General features: G+C 34.8%; 1 protein-coding gene across 1 annotated transcript in view; it reads left to right on the top strand.

Moving 5' to 3' along the window:
• Positions 1–22724, top strand: part of LOC149804377 (RNA polymerase II-associated protein 1-like) — a 126438-nt gene that overhangs the window by 95735 nt on the left and 7979 nt on the right. The window contains exons 18-24 of the mRNA XM_089932272.1: positions 1444–1642; positions 5090–5236; positions 13353–13492; positions 13829–14029; positions 14658–14783; positions 17810–17967; positions 18755–18887. Coding sequence (XP_089788398.1) covers positions 1444–1642; positions 5090–5236; positions 13353–13492; positions 13829–14029; positions 14658–14783; positions 17810–17967; positions 18755–18887 — 1104 coding nt within the window. The remainder of the gene's footprint in view (positions 1–1443; positions 1643–5089; positions 5237–13352; positions 13493–13828; positions 14030–14657; positions 14784–17809; positions 17968–18754; positions 18888–22724) is intronic.

Here is a 22724-nt window from a genome sequence, read left to right as displayed (position 1 = left end):
CATTTAAGGTGCACATTATAAAATATTCCCATTTAAGGTGCATATTATAAAATATTCCCATTTAAGGTGCATATTATAAAATATTCCCATTTAAGGTGCATATTATAAAATATTTCCATTTGAGGTGCATATTATAAAATATTCCCATTTAAGGTGCATATGATAAAATATTCCCATTTAAGGTGCATATGATAAAATATTCCCATTTAAGGTGCATATGATAAAATATTCCCATTTAAGGTGCATATTATAAAATATTCCCATTTATGGTGCATATTATAAAATATTCCCATTTAAGGTGCATATTATAAAATATTTCCATTTATGGTGCATATTATAAAATATTCCCATTTAAGGTGCATATGATAAAATATTCCCATTTAAGGTGCATATTATAAAATATTCCCATTTAAGGTGCATATTATAAAATATTCCTATTTAAGGTGCTTATTATAAAATATGCCCATTTAAGGTGCATATTATAAAATATTCCCATTTAAGGTGCATATGATAAAATATTCCCATTTAAGGTGCATATGATAAAATATTCCCATTTAAGGTGCATATGATAAAATATTCCCATTTAAGGTGCATATGATAAAATATTCCCATTTAAGGTGCATATTATAAAATATTCCCATTTAAGGTGCATATTATAAAATATGCCCATTTAAGGTACATATTATAAAATATTCCCATTTAAGGTGCATATGATAAAATATTCCCATTTAAGGTGCATATTATAAAATATTCCCATTTAAGGTGCATATTATAAAATATTCCCATTTAAGGTGCATATTATAAAATATTCCCATTGCTCAGTAGCCACGACATGGACCACAACAGAAAACATATGATGCAGACACAATATGGTGCCCTTCGAAAAGGGGACAGCAAATAGATAATTTTTTATGACCTACAGAACATTTTTAAAGATTTTAAATCACCTTCTAAAGCATCAGCTTTTAGTTTTTTAATAACATTAAAAGTTCAGAACTTTTAATCAGTAACTGAGAGTGATGAAAATGTCCATTTTGTGGTACCAAAATTTGCAGGTAATGTCATGGAGTTAATGTGAGAATTCCTTGACATTCAAGCTAAATGTGCATGATTTGGATTTTTAATGTAGCTTTAAAAAAAATTCAGTCGTATCACTACAATGTCTGTAGTGTGGCAGTTTATGGTGATGTCTTGCACTGGGGCATCATGCCGCAGACATGTAGCATGATGTCCCACCCAGTTACATTATTCTGACACCAGGCCGACCAGTCCTAACACTAACCTCTTAATGCTGAGCGCCAAGCAAGGCGTCTTTTAAGTACCCTTTTTATAAGTCTTTGGTATGACTTGGCTGGGGTTCGAACCCACAACCTCCCGTATCCGAGTCAAGGTGAATGTAGAAAACTGCATGTAGTTTAAAATAACAGCATTTATTCTCTGCAGCAAGCACTCCAACATGCTGAACCAGCAAGAGTCTCCAAGACAGGAAGTTAGCAGTTGTCTCCCTGAATATGGAAACTCATTAGCTTTCGAGGAACAATCCTTGCCAGTCACAAGGTGTCACAGTCCTTTTGGGTTTCTAACAGCAGTTCTTCATCTGGTGTATGAAATGTGCAGGATTCACAAAGGATTGCAGGAAAAGGTAGTGCATGTTTCATAATACTTTTGTTTGTATTAATAAATACATTCATCTTAACTAGGGTCTCAAACTCAAATCACCATGAGGGTCACATGAGGACTAGTACATTGACCCAATAAAAATAAGTTGTAAATAGGTGCAGTACATCATTTTCCTTTGGCCAGTGAGAGTACAGTATTCCATTCAGCGAGTTGCACTTGCATATTAAGCGTGTGTGATCATGGCAGCATGGGAAAATGGTCTGGCATTCTTTAATGGTATGATAGTAAGACAAACTTTGGACAGGCATACAAAGTCGAATGCCTGAGCTAAGCATCATACTAAATTTATTATGCTATGCGAATCATGAAATCTGGCTTGAAGTGTCAGCATTGATTCTTAAATAGGTAGCGCGAGATAGGAGAGAAGTGTCCTCCCTTCTATTATTATAAAGTACATGTATGACAAGTAAGATGTCAGCAACAGTACGAGCCCCTGTGATGATAAATACACACATGATACGAGCCTCAAAGAGGAATTGTTATTCTATATCTCAATCTGAACTTGGAAACCTTTTATTTTAGGGGTACCCAGTTGTCCATTTTATTACCTGGGTTATTATCAATTGATGGATACCCACATAACTGGGTACCCACTGGCATCATTAGCTACCATCTTCAAGATCTTTTTGTGATCACTACTCTCCATGTAGATATTGTCAAATAGATATGGCATTTTGCTGAAAGATTTTTTTATGTTGTTCCCTTAGTTCCAAATGAAAATGGTATGAATCTAACATCTTGTATATCTGCCATGGCAGTCGTCATTGTTTCTCCTTCTGAACAGTTGGTTATGTTGACAGGGGCTTTTTTTTGTAAATATTTCTTATGATGTTTTGCTGATTCTAAATGATGAATTTATTAATTTCACATCAGAAAATCTTGCTAATGCTACACTGCCTGAATAAATATTTTTATTAACATGGACTTTTGCATGATGTCTAGTTGGTCTTAAATGAAAATGATGATGATACAATATCCAGCATGACCACAATGAAAATTTTGTTTCTTCCTGACTAGATGGTAATATTGACATTGGGTCTTCGCTAAAAGACTTAAAGCATATACGTGGTACTAAACTACTAAACAATCTGACCTCCATCATGGCCACCAAATCTTCTTCGGTTCTGCGATTGAGATCCCTTGTCCCAACTGACCTCAAACTTTATCCCTGTTAAACGGTGCTAAGAAGGAAATGAAAATTATATTATGTCATGTATACAAATTTCAGGTCAGATTCTTGATGTTTAATGTATGTTGAAATGGTGTAAAGTGTGTTGGTTCCCTTTCTGAAGCTGACATTGTAACATGTAATTATAACAGATGGGGGAGATGGGCACACAGCTACAATCATTTTCACTATTGATATTCTTATAGTGAGAAAGGTTGCTAGTAGCTTCTCGTAGGTCAGTGGTTCTTTCTGGGATTTTCCTGGGTTCTTCCTCCACCATTTATACTGGCCACCATGTATAGCCTATCTTGTGCTGAAAGATGGCATTAAACCCTACAACAGCAACAACAAAGTTTTTTATATTTACACTAAATGAGAAAAGCATGTACAACATAGTGATCTTGAGTAGTAAAAAGAAGGCCAGAATGTTGTCATACCCATTAAATCCAGCTTGTGAACTAACAAAACAGCTTAAAAAAATTTGATAGTTGTCCTTTCTCAGTTCTGATCATTGAATTTTCCAGCAAGTGGAAATTTAATAAGTACCCGATTTTGCCTGTCATTAAAGAACATTTGAAGAAATTTTGGCTTAACTGTTTTTAATTTTATTGCAAACATTTTGGCCTTAATTGATTTTACATCCACGTATGCACTCAGCATTAGAATCCTGTGGTAATCATACTGTGGTACATACCCACAGCATCCAGTATATAGTGAATCCTTAAAATGTTGAGATTTACCTTTTGGTTCAAAATTCACCCCACTGTGAAATACAAAACTGGAGCAGAACCTGAACAGATAGGCATATCAACAAAGTCTAAATACACAAGTGAATTTTGGCAATTTTGTATTTAGTTGTATTCCAATAAACAAGTTGATAGTCAGCACCCTGACACTGAATTTAAAGTAAAATGTCTTTACTCAGGGTTTTTTCTGTAATGGCTTGTGCGCATGATAACACGAACAAATGTGAATGGATTTTTATCTCTACTGGTCATCATGAATGGATGTTAAGCTTAGATTAAGGTTTTGACTAAAAGACTTCTTATGATGGCTAGTTGGTCCTAAATGAGAATGGTGCCAGTCTGATATCCAGAATGGCCACCACAGTGGCCATCTTAAAAAAATTGTTATCACTAATTCTCATAAACAGAAGATCATTTTGACATGGGGTTTTCACCAGAAGACTTGTTATGATGGTTCCAAATGGAAACAATCCTAATCCGATGTAATACAAGTGTAATTACTTCAGCGACATTCTTGAAAATTATGTTATTGCTAAATGGATAGTCATATTAAATGAGGTTTTCACGGAAAGACTTCTTAATATTGTGTAGTTGTTCCTAAATGAAAATAGTGCTGATCTGTCATCCAATATGGCTGCTACAGTAACCATCTTGAAAATCTTGTCACTACTCCACCAGAACAGAAAGTCATATTGGCATGGGGTTTTCACCAGTAGATTTCTGATAATGTCTTGTTGGGCCTAAGTGAAAATGGTACCTGTCTGATGTCCAATATGCCACCACAGTGGTCATTTTAAATAATTTTTTATTGCTACTGTTCCTAAATAGATTTTCCTATCAACATGAGGTTGTCACTTAAAGATTTGTTGTAATGTCTGATTGGTCCTAAATGAAATGGTGCATATCAGCTGTCCAATATTTGCTGCTGCAGTGGCCATCTTTGAAAATTTTGTTACCACTGCTCCTCCTGAAAGGAAATTAATATTGCCGAAGGGTTATCAATGGAAGAAAAATTATGATGTCTAGTTGGTTGTCAATGAAAATAGTGTCAATCTTATATTCAATATGTACTGGCCGCCATGTATAGCCTATCGTGCTGAAAAATGGCGTTAAACCCCACAACAACAACAACAACATATTCAATATGGCCACCACAGTGGCCATCTTAAAAATCATGTTATTGCTACCTCTCATGACTGTATAGTCATATCAGCATTAAGTTTTCACAGAAAAACTTGCTATGATGTTTAGTTGGTACTAAATGGAAATGGTGCCAAATAATATCCAAAATGTTTTGTATTGAAAGAGGAATGTGAGTAAAAAAAAATTGATTGCTGAATGGCATTGTTTTATCTCAATAAACAGATAATTGCTTTTTGATATCAAAGAAATTATTTTGATGACTAAGTTGATTTTCCCATTATGCTGTTGTCACATGTACACTTTATTTTGTCACATATACATAGTGTGACCATTTCTCTTTTTCTTTTGATAGATCCTTCGGATGGTTTGCACTGACAGCAATATTAACAGTTACATGAAGAAGATATCCAAATGTGGACGTTCTCATCTTCATTCTAACTTCTTCACCAAATTTGAAAACCATTTCCAGTATTTTTTCATAAAACTTACTACATTATCTGTAAGTACAAATTCTTATTACCTTTGTATTGTTATGTTTTTGTAAATCTTTTTGTCAGATACTGTCCTTTTAATATATTTAAATTAATCAAAAGAAAATACAGTGAGAATATTAATCAGAAATGAAAGGCAGTTTTGTTGGTTTGCTGAAAATCACTGCTTTCCAGATGATCAGGTGAATACTATACATCGAAATATTAGCTAAAAGTGAGTCATGTCCTCATGTTACGGTTTTGTTTAATCAGTTTACACATTTCAGTCCTGAGACTTGAGATAATCTGCCATTACTTAAGTGTGTTTAATGCTCAAAAATCAGATTTGGTAAAGGCAAGTGCAGGGATACTTGTGGAAATTTTTTTAAATTATCATTTATGATTGAATGGAGCCATTGGCATATTTATAAAATAGAATATTGCTGCTAGGTACAGGTTTTCAGGAATCTTGCAATTCTTTACAAGCTGGCCCATATTGAACCAACCAATGTTCCAAAAATCCAGCAGTTCAATCGATGATGGAGTAAATTTTGTATCTGGATGCAAGATGGTTTATTTTCTTTAATTTAAATAAAGAGTCTCAAGTTTAGACAAAGTGGTGTACAAAAGCAGATATGTTCTCAGTTCACATTGCGAAGTATTTTCAGATAATAATTATGTACTAAAATCATGGGCAAGTCTGGGCCTTTCAAACATAAATTTTGTGATCCTTTTGAACATAAAACAATTTAAACTTTTCCCCCCAAATGAACTTATGATTATAATATATGCCTGTAGGCTGAAAAATATACAGAAAGCAGACATTTTTTCTTGCAGTAACTTGCACAGTATGATTCAAAACATTTATTTTTTTGTATATTTTTTGTCTAGGAAAGTTTGATCTTAATTTTTTTCTCTCACATTTTATGCTTTATTTTCAAGCCAAACATTAACAGATATAAATCCTGCATTTATGTATTTTTTACTTAGAAGCTTTTTGCCTAGGTGGTAATGAAACATGGAAAGATTTTATATGCATTGTAATAAGCCGAGTCAGGAGGAACAAGCACATTCACATGGACTGTAAGAACATTGCTGGATTATTTTGATTGAAGAAATAGTGAATCTTACATTAAAATAAAATCAAATGGTTATAATACATCACCTCAACTGCAGCATATTCCAATAAAAAAGCAAAAATTCAAGCATAACCTCTAGTTGAACTTGCTCCATAAATGGGTTTTGGCTAGAAATTTCAGAATGGGATGCTGTTTAATCTGTATGGGAATCATGGAAAAGGAAACACATTTCCTCTAGGATTAGAGCCAGTACAATAGATATGCACATAAATTCAGTTGATTATGTAGCAGCTATGTGGGTGGAAGTCGCAAGAAAGGATTTCAAGTAATTACTGGTCTGACTGGGGTCCCGAGTGGTTTAAGCACTCACTGTTATGGATCATTGCATAGCTGCCAACCCTCACGATTTTGACGTAAATTTCACAACTTTATCAGCGATTCATGGATTCATGCCGTATGCCAAAAAATCACGAATTCCCCATTTAGTTATTTTAAATCTTTTATAAAATAACTGATTTCCCGTTAAGTGCTAGTCGTGATATCAGCAGTTGCTTTTAAGAGAAACTGGGGCCTAACCGGAATTTTGCTCCATGCATGTGCCGCAAACACTTATTTGAATTACCATTCGGCATCACATCTTGAAAATGTCTTCACCAACACGGAAAAAGAAATGTATTATACAAAAAGTGAAGTTTAGTTTGGAATATGTCAAAAATTGGCCATGCATTCAGCCATAAAACAGATATACATCATGCTTTTTGCACGCAGTGTGCCACAAAGTTTAGCATTCAGCATGGTGGCTGAGATGATGTGAGGAAGCACATAGGTAGCAAAAAGCACATAGAGGTTGGGAAAATTATAAAATTGCAGCAGATTTCAGCTCTGGAATATTTTAAGCCATTGACGGAAGACCTGCAAGCTACAAATGCTGAATCATTGTTTGTGAGTTTTCTTGTGGAACACAATCTACCTTTATCATCTGGAGACCATGCTAAACATTTGTTCCAATAAGTATTCCGGGACTCGAAGATCGCTTCATGAATTCATGTCAGAATTCACTCATTTTTATCCCTATTTTCACTAATTGCAAGCCTGGAGGGTTGGTGGCTATGTCATTGCCATCTCACCTCTGTCTGCATGGGTTCAAGTCTCAGATTCAGCCAATATGGGTATGTGAGAAAGCTTGCCAGTAGCATCTCATGGGTTGATGGTTCTTCCTAGGGTTTTCTTGGGTTCTTCCTCCACCATTTTTACTGGCTGCCATGTAAAGACTATCTTGTGGTGAAAAATGGCATTAAACCCTACAACAATAACAATAATAACAACTGGTCTGACTAGATGTTGCTTTTTGTGGGCTATTTGGGATATGAGTATTGTAGAGTGGCTCCCAAAATTTTATAACTTTTTCACCAATTTCTTGAAATACTGCAAATTGTTAATAAAGATCTTGATTTAAATAATTTGGCAAGATGTATTGTATTCCCCAAAAAAATGTAACACTGCTTCTTTCTTTATATGAATAAAGACGTTAAAAGTTTTTATTTTTCAATGTTCATTTATGTCAAGAGTCAATCACTGCACTTGATCTTTGTTTACTTTAAAAATACATTATCTCTTCAAAATGCTGTAATGGTAAACCTAATTATTATTGAACCATCAACAGTAAGACCATTATGTCTTCTTCGTGTTTATCTTCAATACATCATTTGTCCAGTCACTGCTTAATCCAGAGTAAGCAATAGCCAACAGATATTTGCTCAAGCAACCAGCATACATAACCAAGCACCAAGCAGTTTAGTTGTCAAAGTAAAGGTTTCTTATCTTAATTTATAAATTAGTTAATTTACATACCTTTTTATTTACTACTCATCATTTTCTGTCTCTGAGCTTAAACTTGTTGAAATTATCAGGCACTGCATTATAAAAGCATCAAAAACTGAAACTGCCTTCATGCCTATATGGTTTGCTGCATTGTCTATATGCGTACTTGGCTTAACCATATTGTCTTCATGCATACATGGCTAAACCATATATATTCTTCAAGCATACATGGCTTACCCATATTGTCTTCATGCAAACATGGCTTACCCATATTGTCTTAATGCAAACATGGCTTACCCATATTGTCTTCATGCAAACATGGCTTACCCATATTGTCTTCATGCAAACATGGCTTACCCATATTGTCTTCATGCAAACATGGATTAGCCATATTGTCTTCATGCAAACATGGATTAGCCATATTATCTTAATCATACTTGGCTTAACCGTATTGTCTTCTTGCATACATGGCTTAGATATATTATCTTCATGCATACTTGCCTTAGCCATTTTCTCTTCATGCATACATGGCTTAGCCATATTTTTTTCATGCATACATGGCTTTGTAATGTTGTCTTCATGCATACATGGCATAGTCTTATTGACTCCATGCATACTTTGCTTAACCATATTATCTTTATGCATATATGGCATAGCCATATCTTCTTCATGCATACATGGCTTAGTCATATTGTCTTCATGCATACTTGGCTGAGCCATATTATTTTCATGTATATATGGCTTAGCGATATCATTTTTATGCATACATGGCTTAGCGATATTGTCTTCATGCATACATGATTTAGCCATATTATCTTCATGAATACATGGCTTAGCCATATTATTTCAGTGCATACATTGCTTTGCCATATTATCTTAATGCATACGTGGTTTAGTCATATTGTCTTCATGCATACATGTTTTAGCCATATTATCTTCATGCATACTTGGTTTAGCCATATTATCTTAATGCGTACTTGGCTTAGCCATATTGTCTTCCTGCATACATGGCTTAGTCATATTGTCTTCCTGCATACATGGTTTAGCCATATTATCTTCATGCATACTTGGTTTAGCCATATTGTCTTAAGGCATACTTGGCTTCGCCATATTGTCTTCCTGCATACATGACTTAGTCATGTTATTTTCATGCATACATGGCTTAGCCATATTATCTTCATGCATACTTTGCTTAGCCATTTTATCTTAATGTGTACATGGCTTAGCCATTTTATATTAATGTAATTCATACATGGCTTAGTCTTATTAACTTAATGTATACTTGGCTTAGTCATATCATCTTAATGTATACATGGCTTAGTCATATTATCTTAATGCATACATGGCTAAGCCATATTATCTTAATGCATACATGGCTTAGCCATATTGTCTTCATGCATACATGGCTAAGCCATATTATCTTAATGCATACTTGGCTTAGCCATATTATCTTAATGCATACATGGCTTAGCCATATTGTCTTCATGCATACATGGCTAAGCCATATTATCTTAATGCATACTTGGCTTAGCCATATTGTCTTCATGCATACATGGCTAAGCCATAATATCTTAATGCATACTTGGATTAGCCATATTATCTTAATGCATACATGGCTTAGCCATATTATCTTAATGCATACTTGGCTTAGCCATATTATCTTAATGCATACATGGCTTAGCCATATTATCTTAATGCATACATGGATTAGCCATATTATCTTAATGCATACATGGCTTAGCCATATTATCTTAATGCATACTTGGCTTAGCCATGTTGTCTTCATGCATACATGGCTAAGCCATATTATCTTAATGCATACTTGGCTTAGCCATATTATCTTAATGCATACATGGCTTAGCCATATTGTCTTCATGCATACATGGCTAAGCCATATTATCTTAATGCATACTTGGCTTAGCCATATTGTCTTCATGCATACATGGCTAAGCCATAATATCTTAATGCATACTTGGATTAGCCATATTATCTTAATGCATACATGGCTTAGCCATATTATCTTAATGCATACTTGGCTTAGCCATATTATCTTAATGCATACATGGCTTAGCCATATTATCTTAATGCATACATGGATTAGCCATATTATCTTAATGCATACATGGCTTAGCCATATTATCTTAATGCATACTTGGCTTAGCCATGTTGTCTTCATGCATACATGGCTTAGCCATATTGTCTTCATGCATACATGGCTAAGCCATATTATCTTAATGCATACATGGCTTAGCCATATTGTCTTCATGCATACTTGGCTTAGCCATATGATCTTAATGCATACTTGGCTTAGCCATATTATCTTAATGCATACATGGCTTAGCCATATTGTCTTCATGCATACATGACTAAGCCATATTATCTATATGCATACTTGGCTTAGCCATATTATCTTAATGCATACATGGCTTAGCTATATTATCTTAATGCATACGTGCCTTAGCCATATTATCTTAATGCATACTTGGCTTAGCCATATTATCTTAATGCATACTTGGCTTAGCCATATTACCTTAATGCATGCATGGCTTAACCATAATGACTGCATGCATACATGGCTTAGCCATATTGTCTTCATGCATACTTGGCTTAGCCATATGATCTTAATGCATACTTGGCCTAGTCATGTTATCTTAATGCATACTTGGCTTAGCCATATTGTTTTCATGCATACATGGCTTCGCCATACTATTTTAATGCATACATGGCTCAGTCATTTTGTCTTCATGCATAGAGGTCTTAGCCATAAATGTTCTCTCTTTCCTTTCATTTTGGGGGGAATATTTTTTTCTATTAAATGCAGACACTTCTCGATATCTGCTTAATTACTGGAACATATGTGACCTTTTTGCATATTTCCAGTGCAATTCTTATAGATTTTTTATTGCATTATCACATGGTGGGGACATGTATGGATATTTGAACTACAGTATTGATCCTGTGCATGAGGGCCCCAAGTAACCGTGTGGTCTAAAGTGCTCACTGTTACATATTGATGCCATCTCACTTCTGTAGCTTCTCATGGGTCAATGGTTCTTTTCAGGGTTTTCCCAGGTTCTTCGTCACCATTTAAAATGGTTGCCATGTATAGCCTATCTTGAGCTGAAAAATGGTAATAAACCCTACAACAAAAACAACATCCTATACATGTATGCACCAACACATGATGCAGTGCTTAAAATCAAATATTAAATATGCAGTCATTATATTTCCACTATTTATATTTAATATGTATTGATTTAAGCCAGTAACTGAGTAAGCCATTGCAGCAAGAGCTTGGTGCCTACTCTTATATCCCCCCACTACTACAACCTTTTGTAGAGGGATGTGCATACATCATTTTCTTTAGTTGTTGTTGTATGGTTTAACGTTATTTTTCAGCACAAGATAGGCTGTACATGGCAGCCAGTAGAATGGGTGGAGGACGAACCTTGGGAAGAACCACCAACCCACGAGAAGCTACTGGCAATCTTTCTCACATGCCCACATTAGCCAAGACTGAGACTGAAACCCACGCAGACAGAGGTGAGATGGCATTGATCCGGAACAGTGAGCACTCTGGACCACATGGCCACTCAGGGCCCCATTTTCTTTAGTAAAATGATTTTTCATGCTATTGCATGATACATTACATAGCATGATGGTGTGCCTTGGCCCCTAATAATTGTGACTAGCAGGGTTTCTCTGTAATTCAGCATGGTTATGATTAATCATTATTTGTGTAGACACAATATTTATAGCATCCAACAACAAAGAAGAACATTGAAAGATTGAAGCATAGAAAAGGATTGTGGATAAAAAAATAATAATGACAAAATCCATTTCTCCATGCAGTATTTGGTGGAGTAAATATTTTTAAATATGCCATATATAAATTTATTAAATAAATTTCATATCGCAAATAAGGAATACCTGCAACTGTGACCTTAATAGTGAAAATATTGTCTGTGTTACATATTATTTCATTTGCTCTACCTACTTCCTTTATATTTTAACTGTTTTAGTCATTTTTAGCTCACCTGGTCTTCGGTATATAACATCTCCCTGTATCCATTGTATGCCTGCCAGCAGTTGCTTTTTACCACTTTGGAGATTATGTTTTGACCCGATTTTGATCAAGCTTTAACTATAGGCTTAAATCATAAAATTCTTGGAGAAGTGGATACTGAGTGAAATCCATGCATATTAATGATGTGATCAGATGAGATTTGTTACCACTCTTCAGGTCAAGTTATGATCATACTTGGGTTGCAAGTTTTATTATCAAAATCTCAAATGAGATCCAGCATAAACAAGATCCATGCTTCTCAGTGATGTGATTAGCTCAGTATGTTTCTATTTTTAAGATTGTATTCTTGACCTGACTATGATCATACTTGGTAAATCGGCTTATGTTGTCAATTTATCCAACAAGTTTTATTATTTGTAAGATCTATGCTTTATAAGTAGGCAGTCTTACATATGATTGGCGGATCTTGTTACCACCATAGAGACTGTATTTTTCATAAGGACTTTGATCATATTTGGTAAACAAGCATATATCATCAAGTTCATATGAGTATGATTGTGAATGAGATCCATTCACATCATGAGGTGATCTTGCATCAGACTAACTGAACTTGTTAACACTCTGGAGTCATATTTCTGGTCTGAGTTTTTATCAGTCTTGGAATGTAAGCTTAGATAATGAAGATATCGTACAATTTTCATAATGAGTGAGATCCCTGCATATTAATAAGGTTTTCAAGCTACTACTCTAGATACTGTATTTTTAATCTGTTTTTGATCAAACTTGGTATTTGGACTTGTATCATCAAGATGTCAGATCAGTTTTATTATGAATAAGACTTGTGTTGGTTCAATTTTGATTGGATATTGCTCTGGTTTGTAAATAACTATGTCATTGGTCAGTTTTTGTAATAAATGAGATTTGCATATATCATATCATCAAGATCTTGCATGATTTCAATTATGAGTGAGATCAACACATTAATTATGCTTTCATCTTTGGAAAGATTTTTTTTATCAGATTTTATGGAATAGGTAAAACTGTCATGATCTTAAAGTTGGGAGAGGGTTTGTCATAGGATTGCATTTTTAAAATACTACATTAGTCTACCTTGTGAAATTGTCAACTATTAATTTATGTAAAACATATGAATATTTTAATTCATACTTGGGCTACATGTTTGATATTTTGGATTGAAAACATCACAATATTTTCTAGAAATGTGCCATGATGCAGACATCATTGGAGCCTTACCTTCACCTTGTGGCCTTGAAGCTGCTGACATCACTTCATCATGGTGATGAGCATCTGGTACATGACCTCATGTCATGTGTCATCTTTGACCCCATGTTCTGGAGGTAACATAATGATGATAAGTTTGAGTAATTTCATATTAAAAAATTCAGCAAACTGGAGCTTCATCAGTATTTGCAGAAAAGAACTTCTGTATAGAAACTTCATAAATATTATGCATACAGGTTAAATAAGTGTGACCCTGCCACTCAAAAAAAACATTCATGGCTATATAATTTTTCAGATGGGGTTTCATTTTCACAAACTTAAAAATAATTAATGCTTATAAACAAGTTCTTTACAAACTAACTTGTCATCAGAGAAATTGTTACTGTCATTTACTTCAGCTAGATACAAGATATGCTTGCTGTGAACTGTACTGAACATATTTAAACTCTTAGTGTCACAGAGGAGGAGAAGGCCCGCATAGTTCTAGCTGACCTTCAGTTGACCTCCCCCATTCAGCTTCGGAGTGCAACTCAGGAGGAAATCCAGTTCACCCAGAGCCAACTCTGTCAAGAGGCACGTGAAAACCTTCACTCCATCCGAGCGACCTATCTAAAGGCTTTTGGACGCAGTGAAGCAGATATGTACAAATCCAGGTGAGTTGAAATAACGAAAATTTTAATGTATAAAAAATGAGGTATATATATATATATATGGCAAGACATTTGGTGTTGTAACTGATGTATTTTATTTTCAAAACCTTTTATCTATAAAATTGACCTACAGCATTTGCGGACTAGATGAAAAGCATTTATTTTCACTCAGATTCAAGGAATGGGAGAGCAGAGTCAGGAGAGCAATGCTGTCCAACCTTTCTGACACCATGGGTCACTGAAAAATGTTTTTCTTGAAGCCGAGGGCCATAGCAGAAAACTGAAAAGCAAAGACTATATAGCTGCTTGAGCTCTGGCGGGCCATTTAAAATCAGCCCGCGGGCCATGGGTTGGACAGCACTGTAGTAGAGCATCCAAGTCATATCAGATTGGTCATGAGTTTTTCGAACCCAAGATACTTTCAAGTTCTTTATGTCATTTATCCCATTGATAATCATGTGAAACTGTATAATGCTGTCTTTTGAATCGCACACCACCAACAGTGTTTGCGCTTTCTGCAGTGCCTAAAATGCATTTGTTATTCAAAGTCCATTTATATTTTGTTAAGTATTTTATCTTGTTTCCTGTAATCCTGACAGATTTGACAACACTAATTTCATTTTATTTTCAGAGACAGGTTTCATATGAATACTACAAAGATCACAAGCTTTTTCACCTCCAATTTAGGAGAATCTCTGCTTCCCCAGGACTGGATTTATCTCCCCCTGATTGAGCTGTACAACACATATTGCACAGTGTGAGTATCATCATTTTGCTGTCAGCAAATTGTTGTCTTGCATGTACATGGCAAAAAAGAGATATCATTAATTTTACAATGACAACAGTAGCAGTATAAACTGTGGTAGGGTGTTGTGTTAAACATTTGTTTCATGTATATATTACAGATTAGTCCAACTGCAGACTGAACAGGTCCAGATTTGCCATTGCATAATACACCATACAATTTGAACCTGTGCATTTTGTTAAGTGTAATCAGTAGAACAAACAAAATAGGCCCTGATCTGCAGGCTTATTGTTCTATGGCAAATATGGATCTTTGTTGTTTACCATTTGACTTGACTTATAAGCGGGTATATATGGTAATTAAAACAGAATATTGATTTTCCTTTCCTCTGTTTTCACTAAGTACAGACTGTGTGTTCCTGTTGTGTCTGTATTCATGTTTCACTAAGTACAGAATATGTGTTCCTGTTGTGTCTGTATTTGTGTTTCATTAAGTACAGAATATGTGTTCATGTTGTGTCTGTATTCCTGTTTCATTAAGTACAGAATATGTGTTCCTGTGGTGTCTGTATTCATGTTTCATTAAGTACAGAATATGTGTTCCTGTTGTGTCTGTATTCCTGTTTCATTAAGTACAGAATATGTGTTCCTGTTGTGTCTGTATTCGTGTTTCATTAAGTACAGAATATTTGTGTTTCTTTTGTGCCTTGATCAATTTTCATTAAGTACAAAATGTTTGTGTTCTTGTTTTGCCAATGTTTACTTTTCATTTATGAAGAATTTATGTTTCCTGATGTGTTTTTGCTCAGTTTTCATTATGCATAGAATATTTGTGTTCCTTATGAACCTTGAACAGCCTTTGTACCCGCAAAATAGGAACAATTTGGCAATGATTGGTGTTTGACCCAGCCTTCTACAGGAAATTCAATGAATGATAATAAAACTTATATTGGCTACATAATTCTGGTCAAATATCACTGTCTCTTATAGAAAAGACTTCAGAATTTGGTAGATGTACTCCAGATTCCCATGATGAGACAAAACCCCACAGATTCCCATGATGAGACAAAACCCCACGGAATCCAGCTCATTTTACTGGAATGTTTCTCTAACTTAACAATCTTTTTCTCAAGGATGGAAATTTTACTGTTCACTTCTGCTTTCTCTGATAAGTTCTCTCACTTTCTGAACAGGTTCCTCCGGCTGATTTTCTGGATTCTCCTCTACATGATCAGTTCTTTTCCTTATTCCACCATTCTGGAGTGTACTGCTGTACTATATGAATGGAATTCAGCCTTCATTTCTTGGAAGAAATTGAGTCAACTTATTATCAGTAGTTTTAACTTTAGCTTGTAGTAATTATTCATTCTTCTATCTCTCTATCCAGATTAATCAGTAATTGCCTAATATCTAGTTTGGTTTCCCAAACATGGGGCCCCTTGATCTTCACCACTTGAGACCCCTTGATTTGCAAACAGATTTGTAGATGTAAGATATAGATTAACCCTCATAAGAGATCCATACATTTGACTGGGAATTAATCCTCATAAGAGGTCCATACGTTTGACTGGAAATTAATCCTCATAAGAGATCCATACCTTTGACTGGGTATTAATCCTCATAAGAGATCCATACCTTTGACTGGGAATTAATCCTCATAAGAGGTCCATATTTTTGACTGGGAATTAATCCTCATAAGAGATCCATACTTTTGACTCAAAATTAATCCTCATAAGAGATCCATACTTTTGACTGGGAATTAATCCTCATAAGAGGTCCATGCTTTTGACTGGAAATCTGACCTTCTGGTCATTCCAGCATTGATGGCTGTTTGCTTGATGACATTGTAATCCAGTGCATAATTGGACTATATGTGTTCTTAATTGGCTGAACTGGTATATAAACAAAATCATGGTTTGGTGGCACAGTTATAACTGTTAAATTTTGGAACTTATTCAGACCCATTTACTTCATATAATAAATGTTAAAATGACTTTATGCTCATGGAGACCTAAATTAAGGATATAATCGATGGAAGCTTGCAAGATGCACCACCATTATGGTCAAAAGCTGACCATAAGTTTTCATTTCATCCTGAAACCAGATTCATTAAAATTATTAAGATATAAAAACTATACCTTTCTTACTAAATGACCATTTCATGCAAATTATATAAATATTTTAAATGTTGTACATGATCGAATAAAGAATAGTTGAAAAAATTAACATCTGCAAATTAAAATCTTACATTGCTTTCTCTAAGTTTTATTCACTGCAAATGATGAGGAAGAAAAAAGTTGCAATATCCTAATAATGAAAGGGGATGCCTTGTGTTGTTGCACTCGAGTTCCATCTTTACATTTCCCTTATGTACACATCTTTTGATGTATATGTTAGCTTGTACATTCTGTAAACCATATCTTGTTATCACCATGTTTATGCGGGCAATATTGCAATGTCCTCCTTCCTACTGTAATTCTACTGTGGGTTGGATAGTCATCACATTTGGTACATTATGTATGTTGTCTGTGTGGTAACAATGTGCAAGAGGGGTATAGTTTGCGGACCCCTCTTTTGGGGTCCCTATGCATGGTTTAAAAATGTTGAATATCTAAAAATTGCAATTAGTGACTTCTTTTGCTAGTTGAACTGCAGTCTTAGCAGGAAGATGCATAATATATGTAATACAGGTTGTTGGTTTGCAACCACTGGGTCATGGTCAGGCTTTTGGTTTGCAACCACTGGGCCATGGTCAGGCTGTTAGTTTGCAACCACTAGGTCATGGTCAGACTTGGTTTGCAACCTCTGTGTGATGGTCAGGCAATAAAGGGGGAACATATTCCAGGTGCATTTGCATTTGCCATGGGGAGCTTTGGAAGCAGCTATAGCATAAACTTGTCACTAGCCTGCATCCTCACATTTGCAGCTGTGTAATTGTTCCATTTGCACTGAATAAATATGTATTTTCTGTTGTAAATGATAAAAATTTAATATGCTTGTATAAGATATCAAATCATTTTATTCTTATTTTATTTGCAGAGGAGCTGAAGTGCAAAGTATTATATCTGCTTCACAAATTGCTATTGTCTGTGATGTATTAAAGTGGATATTTCTCATGGAGTGTGAGAGGTCAAAGGTCATGGATGGAATATCAGTGACATTGAAGGTTTCCAGGGTTATGTGTACTTTTCTAACAGGTACATGCCAGTGAGAATCAATTTCTATGCTTTGACATATTTCTTTACAGACCATTATTTTTTAAGTCTTGAACTTTTATTTCCAATCAATAAATATAACCTTTCTTTAAAGATAATTGTATGTATTTATCTCTTGAATAAAAAATTAAAATATATTTATAGTCCTGCCTACTTTCATGGAAGCTTTAAATAATAATCACTTTGGTATCCATGTGTCTGTCCATGTGTCCATACATCCATGTGTATGTCCATCCATGTGTATGTCCATCCATATGTCTGTGGAGCCCTGAGTGGCTGAGTGGTCTAAAGTGCTCACCATTCCAGATCACTGCCATCTCACCTCTGTCTGAATGGGTTTGAGTCCAAGGCTTGGCTAGCGCGGGTATGTGGGAAAGCCTGCCAGTAGCTTCTCATGGGTTGGTGGTTCTTCCCTGGGTTTTCCAAGGTTTTTCCTCCACCAGTTATACTGGCCACCATGTATAGCCTACCTTGTGCTGAAAAATGGCGTTAAACCCTACAACAGCAACAACAACCATATGTCTGTCACCCTAGATGAAACTCCATTTTAAGGTTTATGTGCTATTAGCATCTCAGTTAAAGTTGACCAGTTATTTAATATGTAAATATAATCTTGATGTTTATAAAAACTCTGGCTGGACATACAGATCATGGCCAGCTTCTCTTTTTTATTGTGGTCTACATGGCTGTTAATGTATATTGTCAAAATATTTTATTATTAAAATCTGCTGCTGATTCAAAATAATCATAGGGTCTTTTTCTATGTCAGGAAATGACCTGTTCTTGGAACGTTCCATCCATCGTTACCTTGTGGCTCTCCTGCATCATTACACCAAACCCAGCCTTCTGGATCAGATGGATTTTGAGGAACAAATTCCAGGCATTGTCTCCTTCTATGATCTGTAAGGAACTAGCACCTTCATGCCAACAGGCTACTTGTTTGTTTTTAATTAAAATTTTAGCGGATAATAAAAAAATGTATATGTCTATTTCAGTAAAATATTCTCTAAAGGAAAACTTTGTGTATAATTCCTCCTTGTCAGTTCTCCTTTGAATAATTCCCTGATGACATTAACATTAGGAAAATAGCTTGCTATTTCATGAATTGAGCATTCCTAAAAAGACAACAAAATTAATTATCTCTGACCATCTACCATATAGACAAAGGAAGAATCTCTTACCCATTGTTTTCCTCTGACAACTGTTCCATGGCAGTAGTTTCCAGCTTTTTCTTAACAGTACTTGATAACTCATACACAGATAACTTGCAAACTGACTTGTAATGTGGGGGCAAGCATGGATCCCATGTTTTTTTTTCTTTATAGATAATGTAAAAGAGAATCGACCCTTATTTGTGGAAGATGAAGAAAATCATAATTGAAATTGGTAACCAAAACCCTGATATATAGTTCAATTTATAGTCTAAAATGGCATTTAATGTCCTTAAATTTCAATCATCATAAAAGTCTCAGTTTATAGCAAGAAGTCCTATATTTTTTTACATTTTCTTTGCAAAAGAATTCTCAGTACACTGTAAAAAACCAAACAATCATTGATAAAATTTGCATCAGTGAAAATGTCACTAATGCCTACCAGTGGCAACACTTTAAGAAATAGTAATGAAATAAGTTTTATGAAGTGAAATTTGTATTTTAGATGAATATTTAAATTTGGTTTCAGTGTAATCATCATAATTGTGGTATGCCTTCTAGTATTCAAACATGAAAAACATTGATCAACTGTCACAGCCATGGTTGAGGGTGTTTCTGTTGACCACTCAAATGCTGTTATAAATGTTATTGTGTAATTAACAATTAAATAACCTTACATTATTCTCATCATTCACAAATGTAATCAAAGATAGCAAGGCAACCAAGTGAAAGGAACGTAGCAACTAATAAAACAATTTTAAAGAAATCAAGTTTCAGCATTGATTGTTTTTGCATGAAACAAATGTCTGTCCTTTTTGAGCTAAAGAAATCTTGTTTCGTTGTGCAAAAAGCAATAATGTAATACTGTTTTACATGTACATAATGTGTTGAAATCACTCGGAGCTATGTTTTTTATGATCTTTCAGAGATTGGTTACTTTGAAAATGAAGGTAATTTATACCATAATGCAAACAATTTAATTAGAAAAAGATGTTTACTGATAACTTTTCCTGATGCAATTATTCAGCCAAAAACAATGCCACTTCCCCAGCCTCCCATGGTCTGCTCACTGCCTAGCTGGGATGGCAGCCATATCTTTTATCAGAGATTACTCATGTCCATGCTTAAAGTACAGCCCATGTTTCTGTTGTGTGCAAGTTATCAAGGGAGAGGCGTGTCAACATAGTTCTACAAGAACTCCTCAAAAACTTCTTTAAAAATCTCGGCTAACTCAAACCATTCACACAGAAAATCTGGGGTTTTGTTTAGTGTAATAAGGTTGTTACTACATGTGGGCAAGGGGTTTTGAGTGGCTGAGTGAGTCTAAGGCTCTTGCCTTTACAGATTACTCACATCTCATCTTAATCTTTATGGGTTCAAGTCTTGGCTCAATGTTGGTATGTGAGAAAGGTTGCCAGTAGCTCCCCATGGGTCTGAGGGTATTCCCAGGCTCAAGATAACCAACAGACCCAGTTAATGTCAGCACAACTTCCTCATAGGCAATAGTTCAGGTGTAGGTAGGATGCTCGGCAGCTCCTTGTCCTATTACACATAAAGTTAAAATTAATGTGATTGGGGAATGTATTATGAGCAAAAAGCAAATTTTTTGTAAATTTTGTAAGAATACCTACCTGATCACATTAGGATGAAATGTTCATAGCCTCCCTACATATGTGACTATCTTATTCAATGTATCCCTTAGATTAAAACTGGTACCACCTAGTGATGGTCAGTGGGATGTATTGAAAAAGATATTTGGGAAGGCTGAATTCAGGAGGTAACAAGCATATTTTTCTAAAGTTAATGTGATCTGGTAAGTATTCTCAGAGAATCACAATTTGCTAAATTTGCAGTCTTAAAAAAATGATATAATTGATTTAAGAACTGACGAACAGTGTTTCCTTTGAAGATCAGGGATAAAACATGACAATAAATTTCTGTTATCCAGCTGCATATTTGTGGTTGGATCGAAAAGGTGAAAATTTTCCTTGGTTGATTGAATAGGATGTCATACCTGCCATATTTCCAGAAAGAGTTTGGGAGGTTTTAAGACATAAACATTGTCCTTTAGCTTATTCTTCAGTATACGGTTGTTTTAAGCTTTGAATAAAGTAAACTTCAGCATGAGAAATGAGAAGGAAAAGAACTAATTATGATTTTTTTGTAATGATGGTGTATGATGAATGTGAGTGTATGAAAAATAACAAACATTACATTATTATTCTGACTCCAAGAAGATTTGAATTCTCGTTCCTAATTGGATAATATTAAAATAATAGTATGATGTGACTATACATTGGCAGATGTTATGATAAGGGTATGACTATTTATGATAATAGTATGATGTGACTATACATTGGCAGATGTTATAATAAGGGTATGACTATTTATGATAATAGTATGATGTGACTATACAATGGCAGATGTTATAATAAGGGTATGACTATTTATAATAATAGTATGATGTGACTATACATTGGCAGATGTTATAGTAAGGGTATGACTATGATAATAGTATGATGTGACTATACAATGGCAGATGTTATGATAAGGGTATGACTATTTATGATAATAGTATGATGTGACTATACATTGGCAGATGTTATAATAAGGGTATGACTATTTATGATAATAGTATGATGTGACTATACATTGGCAGATGTTATGATAAGGGTATGACTATTTATAATAATAGTATGATGTGACTATACATTGGCAGATGTTATAATAAGGGTATGACTATTTATGATAATAGTATGATGTGACTATACATTGGCAGATGTTATAATAAGGGTATGACTATTTATAATAATAGTATGATGTGACTATACATTGGCAGATGTTATAATAAGGGTATGACTATTTATAATAATAGTATGATGTGAATATACATTGACAGATGTTATAGTAAGGGTATGACTATGATAATAGTATGATGTGACTATACATTGGCAGATGTTATAGTAAGGGTATGACTATGATAATAGTATGATGTGACTATACATTGGCAGATGTTATGATAAGGGTATGACTATTTATAATAATAGTATGATGTGAATATACATCGGGAAAAGTTATAATAAGAGTATGCTGTGACTAAAATTTGGTGATATTATGATAATAGGCTTAATATTGCTATAAATCAGATTATTAAAATGTTCATTGGATGATACTACAATAAGAGTACAGTATGACTATACATTGGTGACCACTCTGGTGGCCTAATGGCTAGAGAGTCCACCTCAGAAGTGGGAGGTCATGGGTTTGAACCCCGGCCAAGTCATACCAAAGACTTAAAAAAATGGTACTAACAGCTGCCTCACTAGGCGCTCAGCATTAAGAGGTTAGTGTTAGGACTGGTCGGCTTGGTGTCAGGATAATGTAACTGGGTGGGACATCATGCTATATATCTGCGGCATGATGCCCCAGTGCTAGACATCACTATAAACTGCCACACTGCGGACATTGTAGCAATGTGACTGAAAAATTGTTAAAAGCTACATTAAAAATCCTAATCACACACACACTATACATTGGGTGTTATTGTAAGAGTATGATATGACTACTTTGGGTGATATTATTGTAATA

Source organism: Sinohyriopsis cumingii, chromosome 2 (genome assembly GCF_028554795.1).
Source record: "Sinohyriopsis cumingii isolate HCF-2022 chromosome 2, ASM2855479v2, whole genome shotgun sequence".
NCBI lineage: Eukaryota > Metazoa > Mollusca > Bivalvia > Unionida > Unionidae > Sinohyriopsis > Sinohyriopsis cumingii.
The sequence above is the reverse complement of the archived record's forward strand: the minus strand, read 5'-3'. Positions and strand labels throughout refer to the sequence as shown.